The following is a 14,375-nucleotide window of genomic DNA, read 5'->3' on the forward strand; positions in this document are numbered from 1 at the left end:
CATTTTTACATCTTACTTGAACAATCCAGGATTATGTACTATGAAATATGAAATGATATACCAAGAGTATTGTTGTCACAAGGAAGAGTTTGCTTCCACTGCAGTGACTAGCAATTCACTCTGTGTCTGTGTACAACTGCTGCATTGCCATTGTGGGAACTGACTACTGCAACTAAGCAAAAGTGCCCATGCAGGGTGGTGCATGCAGTTGCTTATGGTCTGAGCCAGCTGGATGTTAGCCAGACTGGTCTGGGTATCAGGTAGCTGCACTAACCAAGAGCTCAGAGCCGTTGGTAAGTCCTGCAGAGAGAACAGTTATGGTGAATGCACACACAGTGTCACATCGCCACGGTTTCAGTTTTCATATCAGAGCTGGCCTGCAGCCTGGTAGCTCAAAGTATAAGAGCAGGCAAGCAGGTCTCCACACCCATCCATACAGATACAATCCCTGAGGTATGTATAAGGTCTTTCAATATTCCAGAGAGAACATCAGTTCCAAAATGCTGTTTTCTCTGGGTTCTCAGTTCTCTCTGTTAGATTAAATTCCACCTCCACCCTGATGCGTGCCCAGACGTCTATGCCTCAGTTTGGACAGGCAAAGCTGACAGCTCTTGTGTTGCTTGATGGGAAAGTAGCACCTGGAAGAAGAGCAGCAGGTTCTTATTAAAAACAAATTTCTTCCAAAAAAATTAACTAGTTATGCAGGAGACTCAACCCAGGCTTCCTTGGCCCTCCAACCAACCACAGCTCCTCATCCAAGGCAGCACTTCATCTTTCGAATCTTTTTGTACTCTGCTGTGTAAAGACTGGGATGTCTCATACTCAGCCATATTTCAGCTTATGCAGACTGGGATTTGATAGACACTAGATAGAATTTTGCAGGAGAGTAAAACATGCTAGCCCAGTTAGGATGAGCTGGCACTTGGAACTGCAGCAAATTCCTGCAGTACTGGCTATAGCCCATTTGCTCAGCCCCATGCTGTTACTGAAGTGTCTTGCAGGAACTATGTTAGTCCTGTCCTGCTCAGTTGGTGCCTCTTCTCTCTTTTTCTGCCCCTTTTTTTCCTGCCCTGCCTGGTGTCTCCTCTGAAGGGTGCAATGGAGGACACAACACTCATGAGCTCTACACCCCATCTCCTCAGACCTCACTCTTTTCCTTGGAGCCTTATAGCACAAAAAGGCTATACACAGCACACTTTAAAAGGTGAAGAGATCACAAACAAACACGGAAGCTGAGGGAATAGAGCCTTGAATGTTCATACTGGGGCTGTACTGGGGCTAACCCTCACCCATAAATATCTCTGTAGTGCTTCTTGGAAGCCTTTATTTCCCAGTGTGAGAGATGAGATAATAAGCACTTGGAGACATGTTAAAGTGATGTCAATCAGTTCACATCAACAAAATTTCAGGGAAGGTCTTTCCAAACCTACAAGACCATACCGTGAGAGTCTACCCTAGCCTTTGGTCTCTCTCTTTTTTTTTTTTTAAATTATAACATGCAGAAGTGAAAGAGAGGCTTACCCACAGCAGCAGAGAGGAAGTCAAACAAGAGTGAAGAGCCATCATTTATACAATCCAACCCAGAAACAGAAATGAAAGAGACAACAGCAGAGCAAAAGGGAAGTGCGTATCTCAGAGCCTGTACACAGAATGCCAGTACTAATGATAGCCTAGGCTACCTGAAAGGACAGGAAAGTCCACACATCCCCTTATTTATACTTCCTATCATAGAGCATATGACTCAGTTAAGATGGAGAAAATATTTAGTGTTGTCTAGAGGGCAGTGAGAATGAGGTAATCATCAAACTCAAGCTCCTCCAGAAGTGAGACTTTAAAAACACAGAGCAGAAGATGCACCACATGCACAGAAAGCAGTAAAAATCAGATTGAACCATTTTCAATTTTTAAGGCATTTAATCAAATTAGAATTTCTTCCTGTCTCATCCTGCAAGGTAATCTTCATGTGCAGGTGTCTCTGACTTCAGTCTCCTTTGAGGATGAGGGGCCCAGGCAGCAACCGGAATCCACAGCATTTGATGTGTGCCCTCTTTGCACGCTTCATCTATTGTTTTGTTCAACCTGTAAATTGAAATCAACAGTACCTCATAAAAAACGCCCTCCTATGATACAGGTTCCATGAGCATTGGCAGGTAATCTGGGACTGATAAACACTGGCCAGGAATCTCAGATGGAGGTGTCTGTGGCCGAGCTTCTGAATCTGCATGGAGGCAACTGGATAAATGATCAAGTGTGTCGGTGATTTCAAACTTTCCATGAAAATGAGTTGCACTTCAGTCTGAGTATTATCTAGCATCTTTTCACCCAAGCACAGAAACCCTTTGGCACTGGCACATCATTGCAATGCTGTTGGATGTGCTTATCAGAAAAGATAGCAAACAGCTGAGTGTATCGCTATTTTGGCAGAATCCAATTTAATTGAAAAAACAGGTTTCCAGTGAAGTTTCAACACTCAGAAAAGCTTTAGGAACTTAAGGATGCAGTCCTGTGTATCTTTGGGCTGAACAAGATATTTGGTTCATGCACATTCTGTTCAGGCCCATTTCTTTTCTATTTCTTTCTCCTTTCTCTGTTTTTCTACTGCATCAGTAGATTACTTCTACAGTCATGGATGTTTTAGCATGAGATGCCTGCTCTTGTGGCAGAAAATTCAATACACAGGATTTACCATAGAATTAGCAGCTATCTAGCATGATTCTGTGGGTACCATACTATGATACCATGTCAGCAGTCTTGGATTTCTACCAGACTATGATAGAGAGGAGGACTGCGTTAGAAAGTTCCAGCTCTGGTGAATCAGTGTGGAGTATGGGTGGAGTAAATATCACAGACCTTGCAGTCACACCAAAATACCTATCCACTACACCTGAAATTGTGGCTGCCAAACATTGGGGGAGGCAATAATACTGTGCTGACAGCAAATGGGACTGTATTGCTGCACCCCTGGGGAATGAATCTGGAAAGTCTGGAGCATACTAGCAAGGCATCTAACAAACACACAGTCAAACAGGAGTAGTTCCCTTCACTGACAGTACTCTTACAAACAAAGCTAACCCAGTTTTGAAGTCTTCTGCTACTCCAGATTTTCAGGTGGAATAGAGCCCTTTGTGTTCTATCTCCCATATACACTATGACCCAGTGCACAGCACTGCATGGGATAGGGCATGAGGACACTGCAAATGCATTAGGTCAAGTAACAGTCACTGTACTACAGCCACACAACACCCCTTTCTAGCCAGCCTCCTCCATGCCCCCACCTTTTTATATATCAAACCTATATGCCAGACATAACTAATTAGGTCATCCCATATCTGCCTGGCCCACTGTGCCTCATGCCAGGATCACAACAGGAGAGAGGGACAATGACATGGCATTTGAAAGACACTGATGTAACAGTATGGAAACATGAACTGGTGGTCAAATAAATGCTTGTTTCATTTCCAGGTGTGTATCCACAGCAACAGTTCACATCCCAGTTCACCACGGTGATACTACAGCTAGCACTATTACCAGCAAAATATTGCATCATTTCTTTTATTAGAGAGATGTGGCAAACCAAAATCACACAGACTGTAATGGCTTTTATCAAGGCAAAGCTGAAAGTGGGCTCTCATTGGGCAAGTGTGTATTAGATTATGAGCCCTATCAGAAGGCTATCATCCCCTTCTCCAAGAAATTAACTTCTGGATCATTACATTTAACTCCTAAAATGTAAAATTTTTAAAGAAACTAGGGAATTTTTTTCTCATGGGATTAACAAAAATCATATGACATACCTTGGATTTTAATTTAGGTGCATGATCATATGAGTGATTAAGCAAACAGAAAATGGAAGCAGAACAAATAATAACCTCCCCCCATTTACCACTGTTTATATAGAAAATAAAATCATTGAGTAAAAAGAAGGGTTCACTGAAAATAATTCTTGTAGACAATCCTGAATATTAAAATCCCAATATATCATATCTCCTCTGTTTTCTTCATGCACAAGTTTCACACCACCACCACCATTGGAAATAAAGCCCTCCAATGACTTGAAGCTAGCATGGAAAATGAAGCAGTGGAGGAGTCCTGAGCCACTGGTCCTTAATGCAGGGCTGCCTTCAGCACACAGGTCCAGTATTGGCAAGTAAAAGACACACTACAGATCCATGGGCTAGTAAACCCTGCTTTAGGGTGCTCAAAAACATAACCAAGTGATGCAGAGCACTGAAATGATGCAAAGTCGTTTTGGCAGCTCAAGCTTATTGAAACATTTCCAAAAGGACAATTTTTCCCTAGCTGACTCAGTAGCAGTATGCGCATTGTTTCTCTGTCATCCATCATAACATTGAGGCAAATGAAGCAATCTAAGGAACGGCAATAAGCATTATCTGGAAGAGTGGTTTTATAGAGAAAGGTTAAAAGAGCTTAATACATCCAGTTTTGTTAAAGCAGAGGTAGATGGAGGCATGTCTCCAGCCAGCAAATGCTTAAGTAATGCAAACCTTAAGGATGGAAAGGAAATACTTGGACTTATACATATGGGAACAAGTAGGAATAAATGAAAAGAGGGCAGGGAAAGACTGAATATCAGAAAATCTTGTTGGCAGTGAAGAGTAGAGCCTTTGCAAACTTTTCAGAGGAATTTTTAAAGTAATTTAAAACATAATTTGAAACATACTAACAAACAAGCTACTAGGAGGAAGTCTGTACTAGCAGAAAAATTGATTGGATTACACAACAGCCTCCTCTTATCTCCATTTTTTCCTTTGCTTGGTTTATCTTCTACCAATTCACAAAGTACAAGATTTGGCAAAAGCAAAAAGAAAGTAACTTGAGGCACATTCAGGACAGAAATCTCAATGCTGATTTAAGAGAGTTCATGTGCTCTCAGATCCTGAGACATGGACTCCACAAAAATTTCTCATTTGTTTTGAGTGTAACATCACTTGGATTTGATCCATGTCCCACAGAAGAGGTAACTCCCTGCAGGAGAGACAAGGTGGTTCAACCAATGGATTATTGCTTTTGGAGTCTGTCAGATAATCTCTAGCTAACTGAAGCAGTTGAAGATGTTACAGCTTCTAACTAACCAGACTGTCACTCTCCCCAAAATTTCTGGCTCCCTATCAAGGTGGCAGAAAACACACATCTATATTTTAGCAGTTCTGGTTCCTTGCCCAGAAAAAAAAAAGACTATGAACTATCAACAAAGGTATCTTACATGATAATTGAATGCCAGCACTTTGGTATGCTTAGGAGGAATATTTTAAACCACCACAGCTCAGTAAATGTAGCAGGCTTTAGGTACACACCTTTTCACTGAGGGTGGACCGACCACCATACTCTTCCACTATTAAGTTTACTCTGTGCTAGCAGTCATGCTAGCAAAACTGACAATGGCTGCAGGAATCAGAAAGTCTTTCTGATGTGTTCTACTGTAGAACAGGGCATTTCTTCATCTGATGAGTCAGCTGTTGAATTTTAGTGTCTAAATATTTATATAATTTCTGTTTATGGACACAAATACATTTCCATAAGAACTATATTCTATGTCTTGTCATGGTTTATTATAAGAAGCTTTTTTTTCCAGTATAGAAATTGTTTTTTAAAAACTGTTCAACACATTCAAGCAATACTGCAGTATCCAAATGTTAATATTTATACGCACTGCATGTATAAACAAAGCAACTTGAAGAGTCTCAAATATGTATGAAGTAATATAACCCAGATTAAAGCAGAAATAAATTAATGGAATGCTTTCTTGCTTTATCATTTACAGACATTGGACCATATTGTATTGTTTTTTTCTGCACAGAAAACAGTGGGAGTCCTGGACAAAGATGAAAGGGAGAATACGTACTGTGAGCTGTTTGTTTTCTACTCATAATATCTTTTTCAAAAGACATTCTGTATTTAGCACAAATAAAAACTGCCCATATTTTAATGCTGTAAGGTTAAAGATTCACAGATACCACAACAGTAGGACTCATAGTTCTTCTCTCATTTATATCATGACCTTTTTTTTTTTTAATAGCACAGTTGGCATTTCCATTTTTACTCCAAGGCAGATTTTGCCATGCTTACATCTTAGTTTCATTAGAGTTCCCATTCATTTTAATGGGTAGGATGCTCTACAGCATGAATTACGAGAAAGTCTGGCTGCTTGGTTGTGCAATACTGAATTTGAAATACGAGAAATAGAAAATAGCTGACTTCTTTTTCCAGAAGAGTAATGAGCATACAGCAGAAGCCCAGTTAGAAGGTAAAATCAAGATCATACAGGGTCCACTGTAACAAGAAAGCACCACCAACTGCTGTTTGTCTTTCTGAGTGCTTAGGTTTGATCGTGCTCTTTGATGTACATACCTAACCCCCACAGAAGTCAATATGTGGGCTTCTGTGCACAGCAGTGATCAAGCTTTATATTTACTGTGGTTTGGGTGGTTCTGAAAACTATGAACAGAGACTCAAGCTCATAAATCATTGATTTGTATATACGCATTTTCAGTGCGGTAGTCAAAAGATTATGCAACTTTGAAAAATTAGTAATTACACAGAAGCCTTTGGTTCCTCCTCACATCTTCTGGAAATAGCCACTATTGCTGAGAAAGGTTTCGACCCAGTACTCCTAACTTTCCATTTCTCCCTTGAAAATAAACCTCGTTGATGCTGTGGCCATAGTTCAACAAAACAACCATATCCAGACTTTCAAGGTGTCTTTGGGGAGTTCTAACAATAAAGAACGACTGTGTAAGAGCCATAACAAACGTTACTGTTTTTAGTTAGGCTGTTAGTCAGTCCCTTAGAGGCTCTGGATCTATTACACCACCAAGATCTGTTATGTTGTTGTGACAGATGAAACTCAATGATCTGTTCAACCGCTTCAAACCCAGCGTGACGTGTTAATCAGGTGGTGAAATGAGCAGTTAAGAATGGCACGTGGGTGCATACAGCTTTTTTATTCTAAAAAGCTAAGGCAGTTCTTCAGTGAACAGACTTTACTACAGACTTCTCCTTCCCACGCTTTATCCAAGATAACTTTGGGACTATTAGTCTTGGACAGACAATAACCAGTTCCCATCCCTTACTGGGAGCGTCGCCACATGGCACACCTGGTGTAATAGCTTCTGTCAGCACTGGTTCCACGGACCCATTTCCCAGTGTAACCTCCGCTTGACAGACACCAACCTCATATATATAAGGTGCCTTCTCCCCCACTGCAAATTCACCTCATGGGTTCCCAAAGGCCTCATGGCCACGCATGTCACCTGAACAGACAGTGACAGGTACACGTCTTCCCTCAACAGTGGCAGACGCGTGGTGTCACGCCCTGGCTCCAGCACAGGGCTCCACCGCGCCTCAGGCATGCAAAACCTCCCTGTCCTCCGGTTCTACTGCGGCTGAGAGTGCTGTGCCGAGAGGACCGGACCGGCCCGGCCCGGCCCAGCCCAGCAGCTGGGGTGGCGGGGATTCCCTCAGGGTGACGGCTATCGACACCCCTGCTGCACAACACTCCAGGCCTCTAGCAGGGAAGATAAGACACGGGAAAAGAACAGGAACACCGGAGAGAAACGTCCCCGTCTCCCCAGCAAGGCCGCGGGGCGCCGCGCACAGAGGGAACTGCCCACCCGCCGCCATCTTGGACGCGGCTGGGAGAAGCCCCGGCAGCCTCCGCAGGGAAACCACAGCGTCCCTCGGCCCTCCCAGAGACGGGGAGAAAAGAGCGCTACCGAGGCGGAGTGACCCCACCTCGAGTAGCCGGCGCTTACAGAAGATCTAAAATCACATTCTGGAAAGCGGAAAAAAAACAGAAAAAAAAAAAATTAAACCAAAGCGACCTAGTCGGCAGCCTTACGCCCAGAGCAGGCGGGCGAGCGGAAGAACAGCTCCCCCGCACGTAAAATGGCACCTCCCCGCGCGGCCGGGGCGTGGCCTCGCCAGGGGGCGTGGCGGCCCGTGACACGCGCGTCAGGAGCCGCAGCGCGCGCTCGCGGGGGTGTCCGCCCCGCCCCTCCCCGAGCTCCTCCGCGCGCGCGCCGGGGCCCGGCCGGAGACAGACGCGGACGCTCCGTGGACCCGCGGCGGCGGCGGCGGCGGCGGCAGCGGCAGCGCGATGACGGCGGCGCCCGGCTGCCCCCGCTGCTCCCCCCGCTGCCCCCGCTGCTCCCCCGGCAGCTGCCCCTTCCCCCGCGCCGGCGGCTGGGCGGCCGCCTGGCGGGGCGCGGCGCTGCGCTTCGCGCTGGCGCTGCTCCTCCACACGGCCCGGGCCGAGAAGGAAGGTGAGACCCAGATTTCCCTTCCCTTTCTTGTCCTCCTTCCCCCGCTCTTCCTCTTCTTCCTCCGATGGCGGTGGGGCCGTTGGCGGCCGCGGCCCGCGCCCGCTCCCCGGCGACGACGGCGAGGTGGGGGGGCGGCTGGGGAGGCCGGGGTCGCCGCCCCTTATCCCGCATCCCGCCGGCTCCCGCATCCCGCCGGCGCCCGCTGCCCTGGGTGTGCGGGGAGTCGCGGCGCTGCCTCCCCCGCCCCGCCAGCGCGGCTGCCGAGGAGCGAGTGTGTGTCTGTGTCCGTGTGTGTATGTGTGTGTCGCTGACGTTTCGCGGGGGTTTCTCCTCCCTGGCAGCGGCGGGGATGAGGATGGAGCTGGAGCTGCCCTTTAAACAGGGGAAAGGGAAATAAATAAATAAATAAAATACAAGGTTTTCTCGCGTTGAGCTGGTTTCCCTGCGGCAGGCTTCCAGCAGGAGACGAAGCCAAGCCAAACAGACGGGCGAAGCTGCGTGAGAAAGGGCAGAAATGCACGCTTTTGCATGGCTTGGATTTTGATCCCTCACCAAGTGGCAGTGGGACACCCCTTCTCCTCCCCGAACTTTTGACAGGTGTCCGGAGCCTTTGCGGGGTCGATGGCGTCTTCTCCAAACTTTATAAAGTCCCTGTCTGACTTTCCCTAACTTGTAGTGTCTGTGATTTTGGCATGAAGTCCTTTCATTGTGGTTTAGCAAGGAAAAAAAGCCCCGAGCGAAACACCTAAGCATAATGTGTAGCATTGCTGAGAACAGCTTTCAAGCATTTCCAAGGTGCAGACTCGTAGTCTGCTTGAAAGCATGGCTGTGTGGCAGCATTAAAAAGCAGCAGGTAAATATAATGTATTACAGAAGTAGGTGAAACAGATTTACTTTAGATGGACAGGAGAATTTGCTTTTCAGGCAAGTTGCTGCACTGGAGGAGGGAGGAGATCGAGGTCTGACAGGCAGAAAAAGAGTAAGAATAAAAAGGGTATGGAATAGGAGCTTAGCAGTGAGGAACTCATCATGTACCTGGACCAGACTTGAGGGAGGAAATACATCCTAATAATGCATGTATAAGAAAAAATGTAGATATATCTTAATAAAGAAGGGCTCAATTCCAGTCATTTCCTAGTAGCTTCTTTTTAAAAATATGATGATGTTGATATTAAGGGAATTAAAAACCCCAATCAGTTGTTGCACAGCCGCTCTTGTTCAATTGACTTTGTCTACACAGAATGTAGAGAAGTGTTTAGAAAACAGTGTGAGTATGATCCCATATCCTTAGAGTGATAAGAATGTGTAAGTTTGTCAGTGTGGCCTGTACTGTCTTGAGGTACTAAAAGAGTTCAAATGCTCAAGAAATTCCTATTTTTAACTCTGATTGTGATTGCATTCCTTCACAGGTAATAAGTTATATGTGTTTATAAGCTTTGTCAGTGATGTCATGTACTGGTATGATGGAATTGATTCATGCCCTAAGAGTTGTGACGGCTGGGGCCATGGTCTGGTTTGGTTCATTTGTGAAGAAGATACTGGGGTTTTTTTCTCTATGGACTTCCTTGGCATTCCTAAATAAACAAAGGCAGTTTTAAATTCACAGAGTTTGAACCGATATGATTGAAGCCCTTCAAGAAAATGGAATAGTTTGTACTGATAATGTTTCCTTCTGTTTATACAGTCTATTACTTAAAACTTATCCCAGCAACGCATCTGTTATTTTCAAAAGATGAATTTGTTTCTCAAATAGAACATAGGTTTCTTTTAGTCTTTAGATATCTGACATGTGCTTTTCTTGCCAAATATTCTGTTGCTTAGTGTAGTCTGAGTGATACATTTAAGGTCACTAATAAGTATTTCTTTGATGTTTGTCGGGGTTTTTTCTTAATTATTCATCTTTTATGGACTCCTGAGCAGAATTCATTGGCAATCTGCATTTGTGGATCACGTGTTGGAAAGTGTTGTCTTGCAGTCTTCCTTTTGCTGAGTGCAATGACTGTTTAAACCCTGGATTAAAAAAAAAGCAACACAAAACATAAACCAAACAACAGTTTTAAAGCAAGACAAAGGTTAAAGGAACTTGTGCGATCTTGTCCCACTGATCTTAAGCTAATGTAAGTGCCAGTCTGCAAGAGGTAGTGACTTAGCACAGGAGAGGAAGGACCGCTTTGGACACTGGGCCTTTAGACCAAGGTGGGAGCTCAAAATGAAACAGTAGTTGAGAAGAAAGGAGGGGAGGGTGTTTAGGCTCTCTCCATAAGTGCCTTAGATTTTACCAGGTTGTGTCGAGTTAAACGTAGTAAGACGCTGTTTAAAAATAATAATCAGGAAGCAGGGAAGTAGCTAGGAATATCCTTTCCATCTCCCAAATGTGGGCATACATTTTTCATTACAGCTGCAGGAAGGAAGCTGTGGAGAGGGATTAGGGCTGAGGTTGTGCATTGTTGCTCCTGAGCCCTGCTGAGTTGAAGGTGACTGTAGTAAGACAGTGCAGTATGTACTTCAGAGAAGTTGCTACAGAAAAAACCTGATAGAAGCAAGTGCCAGGTGAATAGTGTGAGACGAACAGATCAGAGTATGACAAAAGAAAGTGAAAAATGAATGTGGAGGACACTCTTTTCCTCTTACCTTGCATATACATGAGGAGAGACTTGGGGGAATGATGGGGCTGACAGAGAGAAGATAACGCCGGCTTCATGTGAAGAAGGACCAGCAAGCAGTTCTTTATGGATGGAGCTGTCACAAGTAGAAAGATGATTGATGCTGGAGTATTCTAGATAGACGTGGCTGTTTCGAGTACCCAATCTTAGTTAAGGAGTGTGAGGGGGGAAAATGTAACATAAACAACTTTGCCTAAAAGCAAGAAGCAAAACTTAAGTTGTTTGCGTGTTCTAGCTGTAAATCAAAGTCTCAAGGAACTGTGACATTGCTGTACACTCTCTATGTGCTAGAGAAATAGAACTTATGGAAATTACCTGGTATCTGAACAGACTGCAGAGCAAAGAAAACTGCATATGAACCAGCCAGAGAACCTTAAACACTGATTTCAGACTAAACACTGATATGTGACTTTTCTTTTTTTGTGCCTAGCTGGGTCCTCAGTGCCCATGTATTGCTGAGGAATGAGTATGGCTGAGAAGGTTGTAAAATTTTATGGTTTGGTTTGGTTTTTTTTTTTTTCTGCTTAGGAAATCTGTGAACCATTGCAAAAGAATGACATAGCAGGAAAAAATTTCAGTCTCAAAGAGCCTCTTGCTATTTAGGAGGGGCAAAAAATAGCTTTAGAGTTTCTTTGGCAAATATGTATGATTTTCAGGATTTTTGTGAGGCTTATCATTTCCTAGTGTAATTATCACATTCTGTATTGCCACATAGATTGAGGACAGCTATCAGTTTGTATTGGTGTGCTTTTTATTTAGTGTTTTGTTTGGGTTTTTGGGGTTTGTTTTGTTTTGGGTTATTTTGGGAGGGAAGGACACACGAGATACACAGAACAGCCTTCTGGGTTTTAGGTTGCTGGAAGCCATAGTAATGCCATAACCCCATGGTAAGTAAAGTGTTTTGAAGACAAGTGTCTAACATGAGGATGGTTTTTCACCTGAACTGTTTTGTGTTAGCTACCTTATTTATATACAGTTATATTTATTTATATATGTATATTTTAAATCTTCAATTTATAGAACTCTTTTTTTTTTTTTTTAATCCCCTTTTATTTGGCCAGCTGACTTTTATTTGGCCTTTTGAGACTACTTTGATAGTTCTCTTACCTACCCATCTGCTCACAAGACAGGTGCAGATAGAGCAAGGTTGATATTTAGGCTATGTTCAATCCCTGACAGTATTTTTTCAAGTTACATCTTAGTGCTGGATCTGGGAAAAATTTCTACTTAAACATCTACATTATGATACCAGATAGAGCAGTGAAAATAAGACTTTCTTTTTTTTCCTAATGCTTGATGTATTCTCTTCTAGCTTCCTAGAAACTAAGTTAGTTACTGAGTGTAAGCAGGATATTGTCATCAGAGCAGTGCACTGATATGTTGGAGTTCTGGTTCCATTTTTGTCATTCTTTCTAATCTCAGACAAGTAACATTTCCTTTTTGTTTTTTATTGGTATCTAAAATAGCAAACCAGGATACTTCACATGAATAGCAAAAGTAGATTAATGTTGGAAGATGATTGGGAGAAAGCTTATATGTTTAAAATAATGTTATAAAAAGTCTCTTCACATACACTGCTTGTGTGTCATATCCTGCTGTCAGAACTAATCTACAGCATGCCACCGTTTACTTTTATGCTGGTGTTTTGACCCTGACTTAAATCAAAATGTGATTCAGAAAGAATGACCTCAATCAAACTGAAAACACTCCAGCAGTTGAAGTAGCACATCAGAATCATGAAGACTGAGGAAAACACGGTGGATAAAAATTGACCATGCTGTCTCACTGTGGTTTTGAAACAAGTGTGGGACAGCTGATTAGGTTTGCACTGTGTCTTTGCTCTTCTGAATAAAAATACTGAGCATGTGCTTGGATTGAATAGTCTCTTGCTTGTGAAGTCTTCCGACTAAAATAAAGGAAAAATTGTACTGCAGTGGACAGGAAATTGAGACCCCATATTCTCCATGACCTTCAGTGTAATCTCAGAGTGGGTACTATTCCCTCCCTACACCTCTTTCTCCCTCACTGGTGTGCAGTTACATTGCACATGTGAAGCAGACTGGGGTCCCCTCACCTGCAGAGGTCCATTGAAGCATGCTGTGCTCAGTTCAGGGCCTTGAATTGTCATCTCTTGAGGGAACTTGCTATGGATTTGTGTGGTGCCTAATATGATGAAATCCCAGACTTTGCAGAATTCGATAGGTTTTGCGTTATTTAAAACTTTCATTTGTGATTTTTTTGTGAATGATTGCAATATGGATTGCTTTGGGTCATTCAGACGTGTTTGTGCATGTTAACATTTTCTTCATCTGTTTGCAGTAAAGCCTGGACGTTTGCTATGTGTCACTTTATTTCAAAACCTACCCAGTTTTACGCTGCTTAAAGTGATACGTGTTATGGTTCCATGGTGTGATTTACTGAGTCTGTAAGTTCAAAGCATCTTTTCAAACAGTAAACTTGGTAAATGACCTGGGAGTCTGACAGTGAATGGTGGCTGCTGTGGTTCATGTGTAACTAGCAGTAAAAGTTATGTGACTGAAGCACAGGCTAGAACCAGTTCGGTTTGTTCCTGTGTTTGTGGGTTCAGCAAGAATAGAAGTCTGTAATGATGTCTTTTATTTCTCTTGCTTGTACCTTCTGTCCAATGCAGCACCCCTGACTTTGTCAGTCTACAGCATGAACTTACCTGGGTATAACAGCAGCTCAAGAAAGTGCCTTTTTTTTTTTCTCTAAAAGACAGCAGTTGAATTAAATTTCCACTCTTCACAGTAATAAATGGGGGTACTTAGAAGTAGACTGAGTAATACTTTGAGCAGCCTCCTCTAACTGGACATTCTCTGATCAGGTGACTGGGGTAGAGCCTCCAGGGTCACTTCCAGCCTGCATTATCCTGTTGTTCCAAAAGTTGAGCACAATTGGTACTTACAGTGAAAGCAACTGATTTGATGCATTCACACTGTGGGAGTCACCAAACTTGGTTTAAATTACAGTTATTTTAAAAATAATAACTCCTGTTTTTCAAAACATTTGTGTTAGTATTTCAGCATTTTTAATTATTTATACCAAGACAGAGAATGCAGAATTTCTTCTTGCATAGGGATAAACCAAAGGAACCAGTGACCATTAGAGCTAAATACTTTCAGTTTATATTTCTAGTCATAAGTACAAGCAAAGAATAATCTTGTATCAGATCTGGGTTTGTTAGAGGCAGCTGTTAAAATTTTAATGGCATGCAGGATTGTTGTGTATTTCTGTTTTGTCAACTGTCCTCATGGAATAATTAGTAATTTACTGACTGCAGCAAGGATATGATGCAGCATTTGCATTTAACATTTTTGAAATAGGGTTTTAACATTTTCTCATAAGCAGCCTTGATTGACTTTTGCTCTGGAATATTAAAGGGACTAAACCAGGATCATGTTCATCTCTC

The 14,375-nt window shown here is 43.0% G+C and overlaps 1 protein-coding gene and 1 long non-coding RNA gene across 3 annotated transcripts in view; one reads left to right on the plus strand and one right to left on the minus strand.

Annotated features, from left to right (window-relative positions):
* Positions 1-1,894: 1,894 nt before the first annotated feature.
* On the minus strand, positions 1,895-7,901 carry LOC125336558. The gene is made up of 2 exons (XR_007207802.1): positions 7,753-7,901; positions 1,895-2,079 (listed from the first exon to the last, which is right to left on the minus strand). It is a non-coding gene; the product is annotated as an uncharacterized LOC125336558 (long non-coding RNA).
* A 138-nt stretch (positions 7,902-8,039) lies between these two features.
* Positions 8,040-14,375, plus strand: part of TMEM131 (transmembrane protein 131) — a 93,951-nt gene continuing 87,615 nt past the window's right edge. For both annotated transcript variants that reach the window (XM_048325157.1, XM_048325168.1), the window contains exon 1: positions 8,040-8,282. In XM_048325157.1, the coding sequence (XP_048181114.1) occupies positions 8,117-8,282 (166 nt within the window). In that variant the 5' untranslated portion in view covers positions 8,040-8,116. The remainder of the gene's footprint in view (positions 8,283-14,375) is intronic.

Source organism: Corvus hawaiiensis, chromosome 2 (genome assembly GCF_020740725.1).
Source record: "Corvus hawaiiensis isolate bCorHaw1 chromosome 2, bCorHaw1.pri.cur, whole genome shotgun sequence".
Classification (NCBI taxonomy): domain Eukaryota; kingdom Metazoa; phylum Chordata; class Aves; order Passeriformes; family Corvidae; genus Corvus; species Corvus hawaiiensis.